This window comes from Typopeltis vanoorti, chromosome 1, assembly GCF_054136105.1.
Source record: "Typopeltis vanoorti isolate ZY-2024b chromosome 1, IOZ_Tvanoo_1.0, whole genome shotgun sequence".
In the NCBI taxonomy this organism is placed as follows: domain Eukaryota; kingdom Metazoa; phylum Arthropoda; class Arachnida; order Uropygi; family Thelyphonidae; genus Typopeltis; species Typopeltis vanoorti.
In genome coordinates, this window is record NC_143549.1 from 12,622,245 (window position 1) to 12,647,584 (window position 25,340).

Genomic DNA, 25,340 nt, shown 5'->3' on the forward strand with positions numbered 1-25,340 from the left:
TAACTCTGGTGATGTTGAGTTGGGGTGTGTTTTCAGATTTGTTCCAGTAGCTGACTTTTTGCTGTTCGCCCTAGTTCCTTGGCAAAAACAACGGGGGCCTTGTTTAACCAGCCGACATGAAATTTTGTCATGTTGTACCATCATTTTGTATTTTGGTTTAAGCCAATAAGAATACAATTTGGTTGGCTAATTTCCAAATTGCCAGCCCATCCTCATTCGTTCAGTATCCAGGTAGGTACCCAACAGGGTGCAACACGAGAAGGTGAGGATTGGACATTAGGTTAGAAGCCCTGATCGGTGCTCCGCATTCCTTTAAAGGCTATGTGGAGGTCTCCTCTCAGTTATACAGCTTTGACCCTTAAGCACCCCAAGTGAATATTATTGAACAATTATTGATTGAAAATAGGTAGTGGTGTAACATTTTAATGTAGTACTATCATAATTATCCAGTACACTCCCTGAGGGTATATATCAGGAATCTGATAACAAGTTTAATAAAAATATAAATAAAATTAATATTTTGATGATGATGAGGAAGTGAACAGATAGCATAAATGGCAGTAACATATTAAAAATAAGGATATTAGGAAAGAACCTGACATAGAGGAATATGTTAGCAGAGATAATCTCAGGTGGTAAGGTCACTTGAACTGAATGAGACAGGGAATGTTAGCAAAACAAGTGCTCTTTGTCAGGAAAAAGACTCGGACAAAGACCAAGATCTAAGTGGATTGTTACAGTAAGAATGCCTTAGAAGACAGAAATATAAGATCTGATAATATTGGAGTCTTGATAGACAAATGATTAATAGGCAAGTTTCTGTGGTTTAGCAGTTCTGCTGGAAGCTTTGTTGGATTCTGATTATGTAGAGATTAAAGTAATTATTATTTGCTTCAGAATCCAACATGATCTTCCATCACAAAGGCTACAATTGTAAATATTATTTAATGTAAACAACTTATTTTACAATTTAATATTCATATAACTACTTTAATTTTGTCTAATATCTAATTATTTAATCAAAGATATATGTATTAATAGTGATAAGACTGTATTAAATATTATTAAGCTATTTTATGTATTACTATGTTAATATTATAAGAATTTATATTCAATATTTTAACTGCGCATTTATTGAAATGTAAATATTGTCTATTTATTCCTGTTTGTAGAAGTTTAACGTTATGCAATAGCTCAATTTTATTATATTTTGTTTTGTTGTCATGGAAACGTATGTAAGTAAGCGAGCACGTTTTGGACCACCACGTGAGGTTTATTGAAAAGAGTTTTAGAAAGAAATCACGTGAGCAATTTAGGGGGAAAAACAGATATATAAGCAATGAACGCTGGAATTATTAATTAATTGGAAGCATTAGAGATTTATTAGAGAGAGATTGGCATTAGGTTGGAATCTGAGCATTCGGGAATCACAGTGCGATAATAGCGAGTCGGCAAGTCACTCAAGCAGCTAAATAAAGTCTACTAGTCGAGAGGCGGTTAGCTAATAAGTTGTAGAATAACAATTATAGCTACGGAAAACAGCTAACTACTAAATAGACTAGCAATAATTGAGTTGAGATTTAATTTCAGGGCCGACCTTTCAAGGACACACGGAAACTTGAAGCAAAGCACGAAGTTACTAAAGAATAGTAAAGCTGTAAAGTTGAAGTATACCGATAGCTGTGTTTAGAATTGTAGTGTCTAAGAATTAATTGAATGCCGGAAGAGTGAACAACTGTGCATATAAAACCTCACGTTAAGGAATTATTGTGTGTTGCCTTATTTCATGAGTGATCAGTAGTGCTTTATGCAACAACGCTTGTTTATGTGTATTGTGACCGATGATTAATTCAGTTATTGCTTAGATTTGTTTTAATGAGTGCCGTATACTGCTCAAAGTGTTTACAGTTATATAAAAATGTTTGCGTGTAAGTTTATGAAGAAAGAAAATTATCGGTAAGACTATTCCAACCATTAATATTCCTTTGCAGAAAAGTGTGAGAGTTTCATCCTAGAATTTCCTTATACTAACAATAACTATTGAAGAAGTTAGCTAAAATGTAAATTTAAAAGTGTTTGTTTGTGAAGAGGTATTACTGCATTTTTTGTTGTATTTGGAACTTAAGGAACTGTGAGAAGACTGTATTATAGAGATAACAGATCCACTAATTCCTGAGTTTGTATGACTGTATTATCAGAAGAGCTAAAGCATTTGTAATATCTTAATTAGTGATTTTGATCTTAAGTGTATAATTTGTGATTATAAAATTAAATATTTGTTTTTGTTTATCTAAAGTTGTATTTTGCCTGAATCTTTTTTACTGCACCATTCAAAATATTCGAACCAAGGCGGGTAAATTAAGTAAGTCAAATATACTCGGCCAGTATATATATTAAGGAGAAATAGTTAAGGGGTTGATTTATCTTCAATTCTTGAACTAATTCAGATATAGAGTGGCACAGTCTTTAAATATAAATTTTCTCTATATTTGAATTAGAAATCAACTCAACTTATCAATTAGTTAAGAACATCGTAATTGTAATCATGTCGGATCCAAGGTACAGATTAAGAACAAGTAGGATCCAACAGCTTCCAGTATTGAGACCACATTTTTAGATAAATAATAAGTTTAATAAAAATATAAATAAAATTTATATTTTATTTTAAAAGATTAATAAAAATAATAAAAATAAACATATATAACCCTACAAGTTTTGGGGTAGTACAAAAATAAGGAAACTAGAAACAATTAATTACAAATATTAGATGCTAACAGAACTTCATAATTCATACATATAAATAAGTCACCAGAATAAAAATGTTGAATAGAATTTTTTTTATGGTTATTTATTTATATATACCAATTTTGAAGTTCTAATAACATCTACTATGTGTAATTAACTGTTTCTACTTTGTATGTGTGTGTGTGTGTTTATTTTTTATTAAACTAATTATTCATCTAAAAATATATGGTCCTAATAACAGAAGCTTTCTACAGAAAAAATGCTGATAGAAAATTGGTAATAATTTAAAATTTACATGTAATACCCTCATAATATCCTGTACTCTTCCTGAGGATACATTTCAAGAATTTGATGACTGTATATTCATACTGTGGGTGAGCTAAGGATTTTTTTTCTATTTATATGAATTTTATTTTTATTTATTTATTTATTTATTTTTTAACCTAATCAGGAAACACTATTCTAAAGAGCAAACATTGAACTTTTTCAAGCTGCTCCAGGCCTTCAGTAAGCAAAGTGGTCTTATGCCAGGCGATGAAATTCACCTCCCACCTAACAAAATGATAAACATTCATTTACAGAATAGAGTTCACAAAATATAGTCTACAGAACTTGAGGGGGAAAAAAAATCAGAAGGCCTTGAAAATTAACTTATACAGATCAATGAACTGAAGTGGGGGAACATTATTATTATTATTATTATCATTATTGCAAGGGCACTTCCATGAAGTCCTAAGGCTCATTGTGGAAGACCAAAACTACAACATAATATCTATCATACCTCTCCTTGAAAACATTAATACACAAAGTACTCACAACTGACTGAAGCAATTCATTACATTTATTCACCACTCTCTCTACTGCAAGGACAAATCTAGTTCTTACAAACTTGCTAACCCAACCAACTTTCAGGGATGACATCTTGTTCTGCCCCCCCCCCCACTAGCTAAGTGCTGAGACATTTCCCTTGCATCAATCCTATAAAATCCTTTAAACAACCCAAATGTTTCAATCATACCATTCCCCACCCCCTTTTTCTTTTCACCTATCAACCAACTTTAGCAATCCATAAACCCTCAATCTATCCTCATAGGAAGCATTCCATAGACCACTCACCATCCTGTTACTTGTCTCCGGATCCTCTCCACCACTTCCTCATCCTCAAGAAATCCAGGTGACCAAACCTGAACACACAGTAATGTCATGTGGTCACTCTTGTTAAATTGTGAATGAAGATATTTGGGAACAATAATACTTCATTCATATTTAACATAATCTGCCATATTCTAAGCAAGACTTGTTTAAATATTATTTGTTAGCCTCTTGCTTAAAATTTGTTATTCATGTATTTTCTTTGAATTTTGTCAGTTATTATTTAATTATATAATTTTAGAATATGTCATAATAGTAATAAAAAGACTCTGTATGAAAATATCATTTAAATTAATTAATATAATCCTATAAGAACCTGTACATATGTAATGTACCATATGTAAACTATAATATTTTTTTATTTATCATTGCTGTATATAAGAATGAATCTTATGTAATGCTTCTGTTTATGTTTTATTTGGCTGTTGTCATGGAAACGAAGTTAAAAATAGATAGTGCGAGCGTGGAGCGTGAGCTACGGTATTGGAAGCAGGGAGTTGATATGAGCTGGACTGTGAGAACAAGTTTTGGTGGGAAGAATGAAGGTAATAAGCAGAAAGCAAAAGTAAACAAGGAGCACTCAGGACAGTACGGAGAAGACGAGGAGAAAACTTATAGGCAGCTGGGAGTAAAGTAAGGGGTGGCAGTATCAGGAATTGTAGAACTGTAATAGGATTAATAAAGGACCGGTAAATTAATAGGCATCCCAGAATAATTCTACTGAGTTCTAGAATTACTACGCATTCCAGTCATATTTAAAGAAGGATTGTGCAAAGCTGAATTTATCACATAGAAGTAGATATGGAATAAGTATTCTGCCTTATTACAAGTGCATCAGGACTTATGAAGCGCGATAATTAATAATTCAGTTATCATAAAGAAGATCTCTTTTGAATAGTGTGGCTTCAGAGTGATAAGTAAATATAGTTTTAAAACGTGCCTACAGTGAATCTGATGTGCAAAGGATTTAACCCAGTAAGAACAGTCCTATTTTATTGTATTTCAGTGTGAAGATATAAGAGTTAGCTCCGTCTGATATATTCTAACATTAACTGTGGTGTTCTACTGAGATTAGCCGAAGTTAGAAGTTTGAAAGTATTTCCCCTTGAAGTAATAACTGCCACCATCAATGAATTAAGAGTTTGCTAACTGAATGATAACAGTAAGAATATTTACTGAGAGATTCTGTAATATTGAACTGTGTGAACCATTTTAATTATTAGGAAAACTATAGATTTAATAACTGATTGTCTTATGTCTAAATCTATGAGAATGTTATGAACCAGTTGAACTAAGTTATTTGCATTATCTTGTTTTCAGAGTTAAGCTTATGTACTTGTCATATAACCCTGCATTAAATGTTTTGTTTATTTGATTTCAATTTTGTGTGTGCCTGATTCTCTTTCATTGCACCGCTCATAAAGATATCGGACCTTGCGGAAGCCTTAAATGTTAATTTTAAACTCGGCCTGTATGAATAATGAGATTGCTTAAATTAGTTGATGATTGATTCTACTATTTTGCATAAATTAATCTGAATATAGAGTGGCGCAGTATAAATATAAATTTCTCTATATTTTGATTAGTAATCAACCAACAATTAATTTAAATAAGAACAACGTTCCAACAAGATGGCGGATTCAAAGACAGGATGTACGACACAACACTCTCAAAACCCAGTGAGGTATGGGAGTGACCACATGGCATCTATGGACGTCAAATGTGGATTTTTTTGTTTAGATTACTAAAGCATGACCGACCCTTCACAAAGTCCCCCCCCCCCCCCTTCATAGAGCATTGTATTCTTATCCACTCATTCCTGAATTCTCTTTTTGAGTAACTTTTTGAATACTTTCGCCACCACTCCTGAGTTACTGATTGGTTTATAATTTGCTAGTGCAGACTCAGATCCTCCTTTATGCAAAGGAATTATTTTGCCCTCCTTCCACTCTCTTAGGATTTTGGCAGAGCTGAGACTTAAATTAAACAGCCTATTCAAAGGCATTGCCAGTTCCCCTGCACATTCTCTTAAAACACAAGTTGATATCCCACAGCTGTATTTGCATTCAGATTCTGTAATATATTAAGTATCTCTAATTTTTTGACCTCTGTTCTTGCATCAGTTCCTGTCACCTCTCATAACAATATCTTCACTTGGATGATATACCCCTACAAAATCACTCAGCAGCTCAACAATTTCATCTGCCTCTGTTGCCTATACCATCTGAACTCATTAAAGTTATCCTTCCACAGTCATTCTTCCTCCTACTTGTCACATTACAAAAAAGCTCTTTAGGATTTCCTTTTGCCTGCTTTGTTAATTTCTTCTCATAATTTGATTTTGCCTTCCTTATCACACGTCATTTTTCTTGCCTAATCCTTGTACTGTTCATGAGTTAGCTGGTCACTTTTCTTCTTTTATATCCTCCACATTTTCTTTTTTTTTTTTTTTGCAGCTCATGCTTAAAGATACTACTCATTCACCTAACTTCTACCTGATTTTTCCTTCTGAACTTGGATATAAAATGTGATAATACATCCTCCAGATACTTCTTGACTATCCCATATGTGCTGTGAACATCCTTCTCTTGCAGATCTTTATTCCATGGTAGGGCTTCCAGCTGCCTCCTAAGTAAATCATAATCATCTGCCACCTTGTAGTTCTGCATATATCCCTTCTTAACTGGAATTTCCACATTTTACTATCTCCCAAGTCAATATCACATGATCACTTTCCCAAATTGGAGACAATATAGCTACATTAGTTATGGACAGATCTTCTGATCCTATAACACGATCTAACATTCTTGTACACCAAGTCCCTTCCATCATATTCTGCAGACGATATAGTAATCCTCAATAATCTGAAAAAGTCCTAAATAATTCAATAAAAGGCTTAGAAAGATGGGCAAAGGAATTTAAATTACAGATACACCCAGAAAAAATAAAACTGAGCATCTTCTCCACTCATAGAAAAAATAGACACAATTTCAACCTCCAAATCAAAATATATAATACCAAAATAAAAAAACAGTCTCCAAAATACTTAGGCCTAACCCTAGATGCTGAACCTGAGATTTACAACTCATATTACAAATATATCTAATAAAACTCTTAAAAAGTTTAATATCATCAAAAGGCTTTGTGGAACAAAGTGGGGTGCAAAACCGAAGACACTCAAAACTACATATACTGCACTTATATGATCAATTTGGGCTCCAGCTCAAAAGTAAAACTTGACAGAGTACAATCAAGGGCAGCAAAAATTGTTATAGGTGCAGTCTGATCCACAAATAATTTAAAAGCTCAACAACAGTGTGGGCTTCACATATTACAAGACAGAAGAAAACTTTCCATAGTTAAATTCACTAACAGAATCACATCTCACTAAATCTAGACTAAAGAGATCATCCACTTTACAATACAATCATGAAATTAGAAAACAGATCGACTTAGAACCATTCCTTTCCACTATTCTACCAAAAAACACAATGATAAAATTAAATCTCCTAAAACCTTGTTCAAAAAAGAATTCACAGGAAGAAAATAAAAGAAAAGGACTTGACACTATACATCACTTAAATAATCTTAACCATGTCATTGCCTACACTGATGGCTCATCTGATGAAACACTCAACCAAGGAGGTTCAGAGGTTTTTCTAACTCTACCTGCAGGCGAGGAAATGCAAATCAAAACCACAGCTGGCAAAATAGCTTCAAACTTCACTTGTGAATTAACAGCTCTCAAGTTCCATCTCTCTAATCCAGCAATAAACATTACAGAAGGAATAACCATCTACAGCGACTCTAAATCTGCACTTGAAGCATTAAAAAATGGAAAAACAAAACACACACAGGAAATTCATGAACAACTAACAACATTAAATTTGAAAATTAAGAATACTGCAATGGATACCAGCCTATGTAAATTAAGTTAAGTGGATAATAAATCCCTCATTATTTTTAAAGCTGGATACGAAACTCAGATATCGAAATCTAAGAGTTTCATGCCGAAGAACTATCGGCGAGTCCAAGCATAAGTCAACACCTGGGTAGTACAACACTTTATGCTGCCGGAAAAAAATAGCCTCTTGGCTCTTTAGCCTATGTAAATATTGAAGGCAATGAAAGAGCAGACAGTCTAGCCAAAGAAGCAAGACATTTACCTCAAAAAATTACACCCACTATTACTAACTGATGCTAACTCTATCACCAAAATAAGATTGGTAAAACAAACACTCAAGAAGAAGAATGAAATCAGTGAAATTAATGAAAATACAGAAATAACCACAATCATCACCACACTAAGGACAGAACATTTTAAAGGCATGAAAATTCAGCCAGATGGTAGTAGGAGCTATGAAGCATGCAGGAACTGTCCAGGAGTTGAACTAACACCTGCCCATATCTATTCTTGATAAGCAATTGATGCTGCTCAAGAATCAAAGTTCAACAGATTGCCAAAGCAGCTCTACAGTCATATCTAGAAGCTCTTCAATAGACTTGACAACAAACAACAACAGTAATTATTATTGTTATTATTATTATAAGAGACCTCCAGAGAGTCAGGGATTCATCAAGGAAGACCACATACTACACACCAGATGTCAATAGTTGTTCTTGAATTCATTCACCCTATTAGCACACAACATCCAATGGAAATCCATTCTAATCATGTACCACTCTATAAGAGAAAAATCTAGCTCTCACTTTTTTTTTGACTGTATTCATTCTCAGCTTCCAAGGATGCCCTCCCATCCTTTCCCAACCCTCCATAAAATTAAAACTTCCATTGACTGAAATACTGTATGGCCCTTTCAGAAGTCTAAGTTTCAATCATATCATCCATCTTTCTCCTGTTTGCTAGTGTCTGCAGTCCACAAATTCTCAATTTGTCTACATAATTGTATCTCACAATCCTGATATCATTTTTAACACTCACCTTTGCACTCTCTCCATGGTATAAGAATCCAATGAAACAAGGAGACCTCTAAACAAGGTCTTATCAAGGCCTTGTATGGAAGCAAAATGACATCCTTACATGTCAAAGTTCATTTCAGCATTGCAATTATCCTCTGATTTGTATTTGCAATCACTCACTGCTATATGGCCCTTGAACTTCAACTACCTATCAACTAAAACTGTACTCCTTAGTATGATCAGCTTCTTCTAACATAATCCCACCAATATAATATGACACTGGACATCTAATCTGACTAAAATGCATGATTTTACACTTACTAACTGAAATGACATTTTCCAATGCCCACAATTTCAGCTGTTCCTGATTACCCAACCTATCTTTGCATCATCAACAAATAGCTGTATGCCTGTCAATTCCTTCCCAATGTCATTAATGTGCAGATTGAATAATAGTGAACCAAGGATTGATCCTTGTGGTACGCCACTGGTTATCTTAAATCTTGGACTCACATCCCTCCATATAAAACATTTTGATATCTGTCAGTCAGCCCATCCTCTTATCCATGCTAATATTTTATAATCCAAACCCATATTCTCCAATTTATGCAACAGTCTTCCATGCTATATGTCAAAAGCCTTAGCAAAATGCAAAAGTATCATGGTGTATCCAATTCCCCCCCCCTCCCCCATCCAACTCAACAGCAACATTATTATAGAATGTGAGCAAGTCGCTAAAACATCATCTTTCCTTAGTAAATACATGCTGCTCATTGCAAAGTAGAGATTCTCTGTCAACCCATTTCTGAATGTGAACCCTAACCTACTTTTCTAAAATTTTCACCACTGCTCCTGAGATACTAACAGGTCGATAGCTGGATACATTGGTCTTTGCACCACCCTTGTGCAATGGGATTACCATACATTCTTCACACTCATGTGGAATCTTCCCTGTTCTGAGACTCAAAATACATAGCCTAATCAAAAGAATAGCCAGTTCAGTAGAATTGTTTAGCATGCATGCTGATATCCCATCAGTCCATATTGCTGAATTCCTATTCCGTTTGTGCAACAGTTCTAATACCTCCTCCTCATAGACCTCAGTTTCTTCATTCAGTGAAAAAGTAGCAGTGAGTGCAATGTTGCATACATCAGGTTGACAACTTTAAGCCAAACAGGCACCTAGTTCACTGAACAATCTCCTCTGCATCTGTCAACCCTGCACCCTCTACATTCAATAGAGTTATTCTTTCATATTCATTCTTTATTTTTGCTTGTAGCATAATGATAAAATTCTTTGGGGTTGTCTTTAACTTATGGAACCAGTTTCTTTTCATACTCAAACTTGGCTTTCCATACAACACTTGGGACTCTTATAATTATTATAACTGACATCCTTATGCACACGGTATTCCTTCCATATCATCCTTTTCTTACAAATCTCTTGCTTGATGAGATAACACATCCATTTCATTCCTACTCTATTTATTCTTTGAACTCTAGGGACACATTCTGATATTTTATCATTTAATTATTTTTTAAACACTGCCTATGGGCTGTCAATATATTGCCCATCCAATAATTGATATCATGATGCAGTATACTCCTCAGTCAGTCATAATTAACTGTCAATTCCTTCTCAAAAGCATGGAGCATTTTAACAAGAATAAAAATGATTTTGTGCATCGATTTATTACTATGGATGAGACCTGAATTCACCATTACACACCAGAATCCAAAAGCAGTCAAAACAGTAGACAGAAGTCGGTTGTTCAGCACCAAAGAAGTCAAAGTCGGTTCCATTCAGCATGTAGCCTTTTCTGAATGGAACAATCATAAACTTGACAACTTCCTAAGTGAGCATCTCCTGGTCATTGTCATCAACTGGAGGCAGAATAGCCAGGCCTTTAAATGAATCAAATAATCAAATCGAACACTCTATGACCTTGATTGAGGAGGGTGTCTTGCAACAGCTCAATAAATTCATTCTTCTCATGAGATTTTACTGCCACCCAATCAATGTTTGGATAATTAAAGTAAACCGTTATGATTACTCCTTTTGCTACCCATTATCTTTATTTGTTGACGCATTTCATCATCACTATCAACCAATCCACTAGGTCTGTAACAACACCCCAGTATGTATTTCATCGTGTTAAGCTCTTCACACCAGATGACTTCAAACTCACTGCCAGATGAAAAACTTACTAGTAACAGCCTCAACATTAAGTCTCAACACTAAATGGGTTCAATTCATCTAATATCATTAGATGAATTGAAACTATCCTTTCCAAAAAATACTGTATCCATAAATTCGATACCAGTTAGTATGTCTGCATCTGATAGTCAGGTCTCACTAATGCCTACAATCTGAGGTCCCAATTTATTGAGCAAAGCAACAAACTCTACTCTTTTGTTTCTAATACCCCTAGCATTCGTGTACATGCATAAGCTACTTACGAGGTTGGTCTGAGAAGTTCTCAGTCTCAACCATAGATGGCACCACCATCGGGAAGCGTTGTTTTTTTTTCCTAAGCTGGTACATCTGTCATAAGCATCCATGTGAAATTGCAAGTCATTCTATCAAGTAATTTGTTTTATACAGCTGTCTGAAGCAAAAGTGTTGTCTGTATCCCTTGAAATGGATAAAATTGAGTATCATGTGGTTATAAAATTCTTTGTAAAAGAAGGTTTAATGCCAAAAGATATTCATTCGAAGTTCATAAAAGTTTATGGGGTGCCAAGTTTATTAAACATGGCCATACCAGCCTTGAAGATGATCCACATGAAGGACATCCACAAAGTGTAACACCACCAGAAATCATTGATCAAGTGCACGATATGGTATTAGATACCAATGAGTCAAAGTACGTAAAATTGCTGAGACTATAGGCATTTCAAAAGAACATGTAGGATATATTTTGCATGAAGAATTGAATGAAAAAGCTTTGCACAAGATTTGCTCAGAGCAAATCAAAAACGCACTAGCATGAAAATCTCTGAACAGTGCATGCAGCATTTTAACAAGAATAAAACTGATTTTGTGCATCGATTTATTACTATGGATTAGACCTGGATTCACCATTACACACCAGAATTCAAAAGCAGTCAAAACAGTAGACAGGAAATATATACACGTTAGCACAAGAATAATGTTTAATTTGCCAAATATTTTGGTCTGAATATTACAGACCATCTTCAGTGGCTACATAGGAATAGTTTTAAAAAACAAAATGGAATACGAACAATTGATCATTCACACATGTGGGAATGATCAAAGTATTAGAAGAGTAAACATTTTTAAAGTCATAATTAAAGATATTAATTCAGAAATTCATATAATAATCTTAAATAACATTAGCCTAATATAGGAAATTTACAAAAAAAAAAAAAAAAATTAATGTGTTATCCTGATTAAACTTTTCCAAATTTTTGATATAGATATACAGTCATTACGTACAAGTTAGGACGTTGAAGTAAGGCCTCCACACTGTCTTTAAATAAACGTTCAAATCTGTAGCAACATCTGTGTAGGAGGAGAGTCTTGGACCAAAGGATGTTGTGGCTTGTTTCTAATCCATGCTGAGCTAATCCAGATTTCTCAGGTTTGTTGTGTTGAATTGATGACTGATGCTCTTGAATTCTTTTTTTCTATAGAACATCCAGTTTGTCCAAAGTAGGAAAGATTACATTACAAGGAACTTGATACACACCTGGTAGAGACAAGGTTGAGCGTTTATCTTTAGATGAAGGAAAATAGGTGGATAATTTGTTAATAGGAGTATAAGTGGCTGTTAAATCATATTTCCTCAGAATGCTTGAAATTGGTTCTGAAATCCCGGAAATGTAAAGAATTGGAATTCAGCGTATTGAATCTTTGCTGTTCTGTGTTGGATTGTAAGAATCGAAAAGATGTTGCGTACTCTTTTCGGAGAAGCCATTTAGTTTCATGTGATGTTTGATAGTCGAAAATTCCTTCTGTAATAAATGAGAAGTTGAACAGTTAGTTTTGGCTTGTCAGATTAAACATTTTATGATTCCTGTTTTTTGACAAGGATGATGAGCAGATTCTTTGAGAATATAACGACCTGTGAAAGTTGGTTTTCTGTAAACTGTTGTTGGAAGAATACCAGAAGGTGAACGGATGAGAAGGATATCTAAAAAAGATAACTTGTCTTCTTCAATCTCCATAATAAACTTTATACGAGGATGTCAGGAATTGATACTGCTTAAAAAGGAAGGTAAGGAGTCTCTGTTGTGAGGCCATACAGCAAAGATGTCGTCTATATATCTCACCCAAAAGGATGGGTGAGGGAATATAGATGAGAACAGGACTTCTAGATGTTCTAAATAAAAGTTGGCAAGAGCAGGAGAAAGTGGACTTCCCATGGCTGTTCCTTCCACTTGGTTGTAAAATTTGTTTTGACATAAGAAATATCCAGAATGCATTACGAAATCAAATAACTTTATAATATCTTGTGGGAAGATGTACCTATCAAAGTCTCTTTGAGAGGTACATTCGTATTCACATTAATTTTTTTTTTTTTTTGTAAATTTCCTATATTAGTCTAATGTTAAGATTATTATATGAATTTCTGAATTAATATCTTTAATTATGAGTTTAAAAATGTTTACTCTTCTAATACTTCGTGATATGACATCAAGCGGTTAGTTCTATGTCTGAATAATCAATTGTTCGTATTCCACTTTGTTTTTTAAAACTATTCCTATGTAGCCACTGAAGATGGTCTGTAATATTCAGACCAAAATATTTGGCAAATTAAACATTATTCTTGTGTTAATGTGTATATATTTCTAATCATTATGTCACAAGTACCATTAAAAAATCACAGTAGACAGAAGCCGGTTGTTCAGTGCCAAAGAAGTCAAAGTCGGTTCCATCAGCAGGAAAGGTCATGGTATCGGTGTTTTGGGATGCTAAAGGCATTTTGTTTATTAATTATCTTGAAAAGGGTAAAACAATAACCGGGGAATATTATTCCAATCTTTTAACTAGACTCGACAAAAAAATTCATAAGAAAAGACCCGGTTTGCAGAAGAAAAAAATCATCTTTCATCAGGACAATGCACCTGCCCACAAAGGCAATGGGAAAATTAAGGGATCTGCACTATGAATTGTTGGAACATCCACCCTATTCCCCAGATTTGGCTCCCTCTGACTTCTATCTCTTCGCAAAACTAAAACTCTTCCTCGTTGGTCAGCATTTTTCTTCGAATCAAGAGGTGATGGGAGCTGTAGAGGAGTAATTTTGCAGTTCTTATTGAGAACTATGACAGGAATGGGATAATAGTGCTGGAACATCATCATCATCAAATTCCTGCCATGTACCCTCAAGGGGTGTACAGGATATGACAGTACTACATGAAAAAATTACATCATTACTAACTTCCTATCTACAATTTTCCTCCAAATCAGTCTGTTACTTGTCAAGACTCCAACATTATCAGATCTTATATTTCTATCGTCTAAGGCACTTTGTACCATATCAATCTACCTATATCTTGGTCTTCCTCTGGGTCGTTTTCCTGCCAACCTGGCAGAGAACACTTGTTTTGCTAATCTTTCCTCTCCCATTCTATTTAAGTGACCATACCACCTGAGATTAGCTCTGCTAACGCATTCCTGGATGCTGACAATGTCAAGTTCTTTCCTAATATCCTTATTTTTAATATGATATTGCCATTGATGCCATCTATTCACGCCTCTAATCTTTCTCAGGACTCTCATATCTGCGGTCTCTAGTCTTTGGTCAAGTGTTTTACTTCTGACCCAGCTCTCAGATCCATAAGTTAAAACTGGTTTGAACACTGTCTTGTATACAGCTAATTTAGTGTTCCGACTAATTTCTTTCTTATTCCGTATGAATTTATTCAATTGACTTCCCACCATACCAGTTTTGCTGATTCTGTTGTCTATTTCTATATTTAATTTACCATCTTCAGTAAAAATCGTGCCTAAGTAGCTGAAATGTTTTACTTGTTCCACAGGTTCTCCATTCACAACACATAAATTCGTTTTTTCATTGTTAGGCCGAGACTTTTTCAGATGGACAAAGTTGGACAACTTATGGATCTCTATTCTTATCTAGTGTCTTATTTATGCAGGTGCCTTTGCACATGCCTGATGGGTCCAAACCAAACAAACAAAAAATCAAATTCATTCTCTCCTCATAACCATTTCCATGATAATGCCATTCGCATTATTAACACAGTTTTATAACACACTCACTTTTACATACAGATTCTTGCCATTGCTCCCATCATAATTTTTCAAGACTCCTGATACCAAACGCCTACCCCTGAATGTAGGCCATCCCTCTTATACAGATCTGATCTTCCCTCAGACTCACTCCGTACACCCAAAAACTCATATCCAGTACCTTCTATACAGTCTATGGATTGAATCATTTGCCATCATAGCCCTTCTTAATTCATATTTATCATATCTAGGTAATATACTTACGATTTTCAGTTTCTTGTTTCTTCCAACAAGATACGGAACTGAAGAAGTGCAAAATATTCAAGCTGGTTTTCTAACGTCCTCAATATGATTTCAGGGTAGAGTTAAAAATGAATAGTTTTATTGTGTTTTTGACAAAGGATGACAATCTCTTAAATCATAACAGAAAAGTAAGTGATAACTGCCAAATAGCAGACAACAAAATAAAAATGACTTTTTATCCAAAAAAAAAAAAAAAAAGCATACAAGTGTAAACTAAATTTTTTAAGTTACCTCTTCTTTATAGCATGCCAACTGCTTCTCTAATTCATTATGAGATATCTGAGAAATAGAAAATAAAACACTTTAACAACTGCAACAAATTTTAAAAACTATAACAAACGTTGTTTACAGTGAAATCTTAACAGCTCAACTATTGGATAACTGAACCCATTTTCAAATCTCTGATCATTATCATATATGTCTGTACTGATGAACAAGAACTTAGTTTTTATTTCCATAAGCTATTAAGATGTCAGTGTTTACTATATAATTTACAATAACAACAACAAAAAAAAAAAAGTTATTATTATTATTATTATGAATTTGGTAGATAAAACAACTTGATTCTATAAAACATGCTAATCAAAATAAAACAATACTTCAGTATTGTTTGGCCTACTGAAACTGAAAACTACAAGAACAATAGGCAACAATAAATACAACTGAAATTTACTCATAGATAAGATTGAGAAAATAAACATCTACATTTCACTGTCTATTGGTTAACATCTCTTTCAAAAAATTAATGCACTAGACCAGTGGTTCCCAAAGTTTTTTGATTCTCAGTGCCCTTGCTGAATCCAGGTTTTCCCAAGGCGCCCATGTCAAATTCTAACAAGTACACTTTGCGAAATAGCAAATAATTTTTTTTAATTAAAGGATTAGGTAAAAATAAATAAAAGACGTATTTAATATCACAAAAAAAAAGTAATTGAACAAATTCAACTAATTATCATTAGTGGGATGGAAGAGCCTGTTGATCACCGCACATTTTCTCAAATCTTGGAACCAAACTGGACACAGCCACCCTCATTTCCTTCTCCACATTCACATTGATTTTCGCGCGATACTTAGTTTTTATCACAGCAACTGCCGAAAATCCAGCTTCACACAAATAAGAAGTCGCAAATGAAATTAAAATTCTCTGAGCTTTTTCACTCAGAAGGGGATATTCATCTTTTACTGATATCCAAAATTCAGTTAATTCCATTCTGCTAAATTTTGTCTTCAAAAGACAACTCAATAAGATTCTCTTCTATTGCAGCAGTAAATTCAGATGGAGCACTGGCATTAAATAGATCTTGAATCCATGCAAATTTATCGATATTATCATTTTGAAAATATTTCTCAAACCAGGTGATAAGCTGTGATACGTGTTCTTCAAAAATGGATTTCATACCTCGAGAGAAATCAACTCCATTGGAGGTCAAAAAACTGTTGCAACAAGGGGAAACATTCTTTGCCTCCATCTTCATTCATTTTTCTTTTCCATAGTTTTAGTTCTTTTATAAAAGTTGAAATTTTCTCAATCGACTTAAAATGGTGCATGTCGCATCCCTGCAGGGAGAGATTCAGAGCATTCATCTTTTCAAAAATATCACATAAGTATGCTAGTTTTACCAAAAAATATTCATTCACAAAATTTTCAGTATACTTTAAGAAAAATATAAATTTTCTGTCGTAGTTCAAATGTACGAGACAAAACATTACCACGAGAGAGCCATCGCGAAGTGCTGTAGTACAACAAAGACGTGCTCGGATCCCATATCCTCACATAGTTTTTTGAAAAACCTTGCCCTCAACGGCCGAGTTTTTATAAAGTTCACTACATATTCTAAGACCTGGTTCAATGTTGGACTCAGATATTTTGACACGATTGCTTCCCTGTGGATAACGCAATGGGTCCACAGTGCATCAGCGGTTTTGCTTCGAATAAGTGCCTGCAATCCTCTATAGTAGCTGGACATAGAATGAGCACCATCAGTACAGAACACCAACGCACTTAGTCCACTTCAAATTATTTTTGGATATAAAAGTATCAAGGATCTGGAACAATTCTTGAGCCTTAGCACCAGCAGTGATACTTTTACAAAAGAGAAGGTCTTCTACAATGTTATTACCATCTATAAACCTGTTGGATTCTGAATGAAGAGAAATGAAAATTGTTAATACTTCTTTCAGAATCCAACATAATCCACCATGTCAAAAGCAAGGATTGTGTATATTATTTGATGTTAGTCTCCTGCTTATAAATTATTATTCATATAATTACTTTAACTTTGTTTATTATTGTTTAATTATTTAATCTAGAATATGCATTAGTAATGAAAGGACTATGTATTAAAATGTCATTCAATTTATTTAATTTATTCCTATAATTATATTGTAAGAAAATGTATACATGCAAGTTTAATGTACCCTATGTGAACTGTGATATATTTTTTTTTATTAGTATTTCTGAAAGAGAATGTAAATATGTAGAATTCTGCTGATATGACTTTATGTAATTTTTCTCATTGAGATTTGATTGGCTGTTGTCAAGGAAACAGAGTTAATTTTAGATAGCATGTGCATGGAGCATGAGCTATAGTATTTGAAGGGAGAAGGAACTGATATAAGCTGAACGAGCTAGAGCCAGATTTTGGGAGGAAGAATGAACGTATTTAATTGGAGAACGAAGGAAAACGGGAGAAAGCTTATGGACAGCAAGGAGTGAAGTAAGGGGGTGGCAGAAATGGGGATTTGGAAATGCCGTAAACAGATTATGAAAGGACTGGGAAATTAACAGGCAATTAGGAATATTTCTAAGGAATTCTAAAATTACAACGAATGCCAGTTGTTTTGAAGAAGAACAGTGCAAGGCTGAATTTAATGCATGGTAATAAATAAGGAATATTTAAAAAACTAATAGCTATATTAAAGGATGTTTACCAGGATGCAGTTGCAGCAGTTAGAATAGGTGATGATTTGGGGAAATGGTTTAAAACAAGCAGAGGTACTAGACAGGGAGACCCAATATCACCAAGCATTTTCATCGCACATTTAGAAAGAGCAAAGGATAAAATGAAAGAAGATACCAAAGGAATATCTGTACACGGAATGAGAATTAACAATCTGAGATTTGCAGATGACATTGTTATTATTGAAGAAGACGAAAGAGAACTACAAAAAACACTGAAACTGTTAAATGAGGAAGGGAAGAGATTTGGACTTGTTATGAACTTTGAAAAAACAAAGACAATAGTATTTGGTGAGAAGAACATGAAACAAAAGATACAAGTGGATGGAACTGATATAGAAAATGTAGAACAATTCACATATTTGGAAAGTAAACTGACATATGACTTGGACTGTAAAAAAGAAATAAAGATCAGGATTGCAAAGGGAAGAACAAATCTGAAGGCCATGGATAATATCTGGAAAAGTAAAGTGATCAGTCTGCAAACAAAACTAAGAGTATTGGAAACATGCATCTTCAGCTGTGTACCGTATGGATCTGAAACGTGGGTAATAAATAAGGAATCAAGAAAAAGAATTTTGTCATTTGAAAGAACTTGTTACAGGAAGATTCTAAGAATAGGATGGGTACAGAAAATCACCAATGAAGAGCTCTATCAGAAGATACAACCAAAACAGAATCTAATGCAGAAGATTATAAAATGGAAGCTGCAATTATTTGGACACATCTGTAGAATGAGTGAGGACTGGAAGATAAAGACATTTATGTTTGATATTTTGGACGGTTTAAACAGAAGAGGTAGACCATAAAGAGAATGGATAGACGATATAAAAGACTAGTGTGGAATGGGTGTACAAAAACTGCGACACTGTGCAAAGAAAGGTGGAAAAAAGGTTGATATTTGGGACGGTTTAAACAGAAGAGGTAGACCATACAGAGAATGGATAGACGATATAAAAGACTGGTGTGGAATGGGTGTACAAAAACTGCCACACTGTGCAAAGAAAGGTGGAAGAAGATAGTGAAACAGGCATCAGACATCAACGAGCAGTGAGCCCATGATTCGTGATGATGATGATGATGAATAAATAAGGAATAAGTAGATTACCTAATACGAGTGCGTCATGACTTATGAAGCTCTATGTTTAACATTTCAGTTATTATAGTGAAGATTTCTTTTGAATAGTGTTGCTTCAGAATGATAGTTAACTACAGTTTTAAGTGTGCCTATAGTGAATCCAATGTGTAAAAGATGTAACCCGGTAAGAGCAGTCCATTTTTTTATATTTCAGCATGAAGATATAAGAGTTAGCTCCGCCTGATATGTCTTAACATTAACTGTGGCGTTCTACTAAAAATAACCGAAGTATGGAGCTTTAAAGTGTTTCTCCCTTGAAGTGATAACTACCTCATAATTGAATTAAGTATTTGTTGACTAAGAGAGAATTAGAGAATTCTATTTTAAGAATATTTACTGTAAGATTCTGTAACATTGAACTGTGTGAACCATTTTTAATTATTCGTAAGAATGTAAAATTGATGCAGCTGGATGTCTGATGCGTAATGTTTTATGTTTGTTATGAGTATTTGAGATTTGCATTATCTTGTTTTCAAAGTTATATTTAATGTACATGTTATGTAACCCTGCATTAAATGTTTTGTTTTATTGATTCCAATTTGGTGTTTGCCTGATTCTCTTTCATTGCACCGCTCATAAAGTTTATCGGACCTTGCGGAAGCCTTAAATGATAATATTAACCTCGGCCTGTAAAATGTGAGATTGCAAAAGTTAGTTGATGATTGATTCCATTATATTATATAGACTAATCTGAATATAGGGTGGTGCAAGATAATAGAAATTTCTCTATATTGGGATCAGTAATCAACCAACAATTAATAAAAAAAAAAAAAAAATGGATAATTTAAATAAGAATAACATTCCAACAAGATGGCAGATTCAAAGCCAGGATGTATGATCCAAACAACCACACCTAGCAAATCAAGTGGGCATCATTATTATTATCTGTGGCCTCATTCAGCTGCAACCCAAATTCCTTCCCTTTTATTTTTTCAATTAATTGATCATTGGGGTCCTCCACCTATGTGCTGTATTCTGCGACTGATGGTGTTATTGGACAAAGCACTTTTGAAAGCAGCTTCTCAGCAGACTCGCCAATCATATGTTCACCATATCTATAGCAGCCGGTAGAATGAGTTCTTCTGCAATGGTATGAGGCTTCTTATATTTTGCGATTCTATGTGCCATCTTGTAAGATGCTAGCAAAGCATTGCTTAGTATTGACGCCTGCTTATAAAAACTACTTTTTTGTTGATTTAACTCCTTTAACTTTCTGATAAAGTAGTCACGAGATGTACTAACCATGCTGGGATGATTGGTTGCTAAATGGCGTTTCAACTTACTTGGTAGCATGCACTCTGGTGCCAAAACTGACATACACAGTACACACTGCGGCCTCCCTTCACCATTGACTTCTGTTGATGTAAAACCCAAGTGCAAATAACTGTCATCATATTTTCGATATTTACATGTCTTCACACTCTTGCCACTATTTGACGGTGTACCCTCTTTATTTTCTCTCTCACAAAGCTTATTACTGTTTAGTAAAAACCGATCCAATTTTAAAATACATACGAAAAGAAATACTTCAAAAACTTAACCTGACTAAATCACAACAATATTCAGTTGATACAATCCTCAAAAACTAATTCAACACTAAGACCACGCGAAACTGTTAGCTATTTATATACAAACACAATTTCTATATAAAGTTCGAGAAGAGAAAAGTTCGAGAAACTACTAAAACAATCGAGAAACTTAATTATTGTAGAGCACGATCTAGTTTGCAGAAGCCTCTATAAATAACTATTTATAGAGACTTCTGCAAACAGTTATTACTAAGTGAGTTACTGGTTTGCATCAGGTCCGCTAGATGTCGCGTCCTATCACATTGGATTGAAAATAGAAATAAAATTATGAAAATTTTGTAATCGCAGCACCCATGTGAGGAAGCCGTGATTCCCCAGGGCGGTGCGGCGCACGCTTAGGGAACCACTGCACTAGACAATACACAAAAAAATTCAAGAATTTAAACAGCAATTTTTCTTAAAATTTATAACATTAATAACAACACATGTGCATCATGCAAATTTTCCCTTCCCAATTTTTTCTATTGCACAGAACAAAGTTGCATTCTTTTCCAAATGAAACAGTAAAATACTTAAACCAGACCAGAAGCCATTATTAATCAGATTCACAAGGACCATAATTGTAATGCGTACAGAATCAACACAAATCAACACAATTAACCTTCTTCCAAAACAATTTGTCCTATAGTACACTTCTGTGATAGAATAATATCCTGAATAGCATGAACAGAAGGAACCAGATAGTTGCTCAAAAAAAATTTAATGTTTTCAATGATGTGCACATCACTGAAAACAAATCTAAATCAAAAACAGTGGTGGAAGAAATTTAAGTTCAATGTTTTTCAAACAAACAATTTAACTGAGGGTCTGCCACACAGTTGTTCAGAAGCAGAAGAATTTTTCTTGAATTTCATTGCAATTCTGCATCCCAACTCATTAGCCATTCCTGAAAAATAACAGAAGTCATCCATGCATTCTTGTTGGCATAATACAGAACTGGCAAACTGTCTATAAGTCCTTCCAAGCTTCGAGGCTTGGCTCTTTTTCCAATAACCAACAGCTTCCGTTTGTCGCTTTATGACATGTTACAGCACACAACATGGTGTGCGATCCATTGTTTTTTTTTTTTTTAACCTGAGGACTAAACTTCTGCTGAAAGTCAAGTAGTTTAGTTGATTTCCACTGGTCAGTACTCACAGTATCAGCACTGTCCTTCTCTCCATGTGCCTTCTTAAATTTCATTTCATGTCTGGTTTTTCATCATGATAACCATCTATAGCTTTAAAGCTCACATGGCCCAGCTTTCTAGCTAACTCTTCCAAATTGGTTTTTAACATTTAACCACAGGCACACCTCATTCAGTTAGAATAGAGAACCATTGATTGAGAGCCTCCTCAATGGCAACCCTTGACTTCTCACTTCCGTTTCTGGGATTTTCCCTGTTATCCATTGCACAATGTCCATTCTCGCAATTTGTCCTGCTGGCCTAACGATGTGCAATTGTAGATTTTGGAACACACCAGTTACCTCTGCCAGCTGATGATGGCTGGCTTTTTATTTTGTCAAGTAAGGAAATTTTATCTGCTTTCTTTTTTCTTTTGTGTGTTTTCCCGAGTTATTTCAATTAGTAATTTGATAGATACGATTAATAGCGTGCACATGGCGCTGATAAGAAGGAATACAGTGGCGTCCAGATCGCCATCTTTGTTCAAAAATTTTATAAAGGAGTTTATTCAGTGTACCGTTTGTGAGATGTATGCTTTGAGGAGAGCGGTTGGAGTCTGGTTAGACAATGATAGTGGAGTGAATGTGTGCAGAAAGTGTAAGGAATGTGAGGATTTAAAGTGAGTTTCAGATCGTGAGAGTGATATCATTGTTGAAAGTCAGAATGTAGAAAATATTGATATGTGAAGTATGAATAGTGATATTTGTGAGGTAGTACCAGATAGCTGTGAGAGCGACATTGAACGTGACAATGAAGGTAAAAATACAGAACGAATGAATGGTTTAATGGATAATAAAAATGATGAGATAGATGCAATGAGTGAGATCGTAAGTTTGCGCGGAGCGATACATAGGTCGAATCAGCAGCTGGAGTGTTGGCAAAAATGTTTACCGAACGTACCAACTAATAAATGGCAAAAGTATGATAAGAAAAATAAGAGTATGATCGTGAGTGTAAACAAAATGAAAGAGCAAGTGTTGTACGGAGATTCTTTAGTAAGAGGTGTGATACGTGAGAGTTTGACAAAATCATACCAACATGGTGCGAACATTCAGGATGTAAGCGAGTCTATTAGAGTGCAAAAGCAGAGGGTGAAAGAATTGATAGTAGTAGCAGGAATGAATGATTTGAAAGGAGACAAAATGGCTATGAGAGAGGATTTGAAGGAATTACTTGAGGTAGCAAAAGAAAAGAGTGAGAGAGTTAGGATGGTGAGTCTGTTGCAGCGGTACGACAGTGAAGACTATAGAAGTAGGGCCAAAATTGCTAATGACTTTATGCATGGATTATGCAGGAGGAGTGCTGTGGAATTTGCGGACGTGTGGAGTGAGTTCGATGGGCGAAAGAATTTATATAAGATGGATGGTTTGCATTTGAATGGATTTGGTGTATGGAGACTTGAAAAGGTGTTGTTGAATGAAGTGGATGTGCAGAATCAGAGAAACTAGAGTTATTAGGAGGGGGGAAGTAGATATGCAGACTTTAGGGAGACAGCTCAGTGTATGAATGTGTGTAATATGCCCGAGCGAGTACGAAGGACAACAAATCAGAATGGGATGGTTAGTATAAGGTATCAAAATAGGGATGGGACAAATGGGCTTCTGCAATTCATGTATACTAATGCCAGAAGTATTAGGAACAAGAAGGAAGAATTTTTGGCCTTGGTTGGCACTTCCAAGCCACAGGTTATTGGCATTAGTGAAACATGGCTGACAGAAGATGATATAGCTAGTGGGATTGAATGTGAGGGGTATAGTGTGTTCAGGAATGACAGGGAGAATAAAATTGGGGGGAGGAGTGTTATTGATGATAGCTGATGAGCAGCAGCCAAGGAGAATAGAAGGTGAAATGCAGGATAGAGAAAAGAGCACATTTGGGGCTATTTGGTGTGAGATTGAGGCTAGCAGAACAAAATATACAATTGGATGCTTCTATATACCAGGTGATGGAATATATGGTGGAGATAGTATGCATAAGCAAATAGAAGAAATGAGTGGAAGGAGGGTAATTATTATGGGAAATTTCTTTCAACTATGGTAACATTGATTGGAAAGAGGAGAGAACACATGGGAGGAAGGAATTGGATTTATGTGGTTATTAAGGGATAACTATCTGCGACAGCATGTAATGGAAAATACTAGGGGTCAGAGAGTGCTTGACCTAGTAATTGCATCTGAGAATTTGGCTGTAATGAATATGACTACGTTGCCACCAATTGGTGAGTGATCACAGAGTCTTGATTTGGGAGGTGGCTAAAGGCGTGGCATTCACAATTAAGACAGGGTACATGTGGAATTATCGGGCTGGTAAATATGACAAGCTTAGGAGTTTGATTGGTTCAGTGGAATGGCATGTAAAACTGCAAGGGCTGGATGTTGATAGTGCATGGAAGGCAGTTAAGAAGTGTTTGCAGGAGGCAATGGTTGACTGTATACCTAGAGTCAGAATAATAAATCAAGTAGGGATTAAATGGATGAATAACACCATTAAGGCTTGAGCTGCAAAAAAATAAACAACTGTGGAGGGAATTGAAGGAGAAAGGCAACCGGCAGGCACATGAACAGTATAAAGTGCAGGCCAAAAGGGTAACGAGTGTGGTAAGAAAAGCAAAAGCAGATTACAAAAGAACATTATCCATGCAGACTAATGAGAATTCCAAACAGTTTTTTCGATATGTTGCAAATGAAAGAAAAAATGCATACGGCAGAATGATTTTAAAGAATGCCGATGGTAAGGAGGTAACCGAATCAGTTGATATAGTGGAATTACTGAGCGAGCACTTTGCAAGAGTATATCATCCTGGTGGTGACATTGCAGGAATGAAAGAATCAACAGCTTATACGTGAATTGTGGTGAATGATGTGAAGGTGAATAGTTTATTACAAAACCTCAATGTCAAATACATCTGTGGGATTGGTGGATGGTATACCAGCTCATGTCGTACTTGAAGAGGCTAAAGAATTGTCAGTACCCTTGACCATTTTGTTTAATTTGAGTCTCGGGTCTGGGTTAGTCCTAAGGGGTAGAAAGAGGAGAAAATAGTTCCACTGCATAAAGAAGGTTCCAAGACTGCTGTTGTAAATTACCGACCGATCAGCATATCAGGAATCGTTGTCAAGGTCTTGGAGAAAATAGTCAAGAGGAAAATA

The 25,340-nt window shown here is 34.9% G+C and overlaps 1 protein-coding gene across 4 annotated transcripts in view; it reads right to left on the reverse strand.

The window, feature by feature from the left end:
* Positions 1 to 25,340, reverse strand: part of LOC150109791 (uncharacterized) — a 342,753-nt gene that overhangs the window by 294,801 nt on the left and 22,612 nt on the right. For 3 of the 4 annotated variants that reach the window (XM_090411294.1, XM_090411217.1, XM_090411453.1), the window contains exon 3: positions 15,572 to 15,619. The exons of the other annotated variant lie outside the window; for it this stretch is intronic. In XM_090411294.1, coding sequence (XP_090267420.1) covers positions 15,572 to 15,619 — 48 coding nt within the window. The remainder of the gene's footprint in view (positions 1 to 15,571; positions 15,620 to 25,340) is intronic. 4 annotated transcript variants of the gene reach the window in all.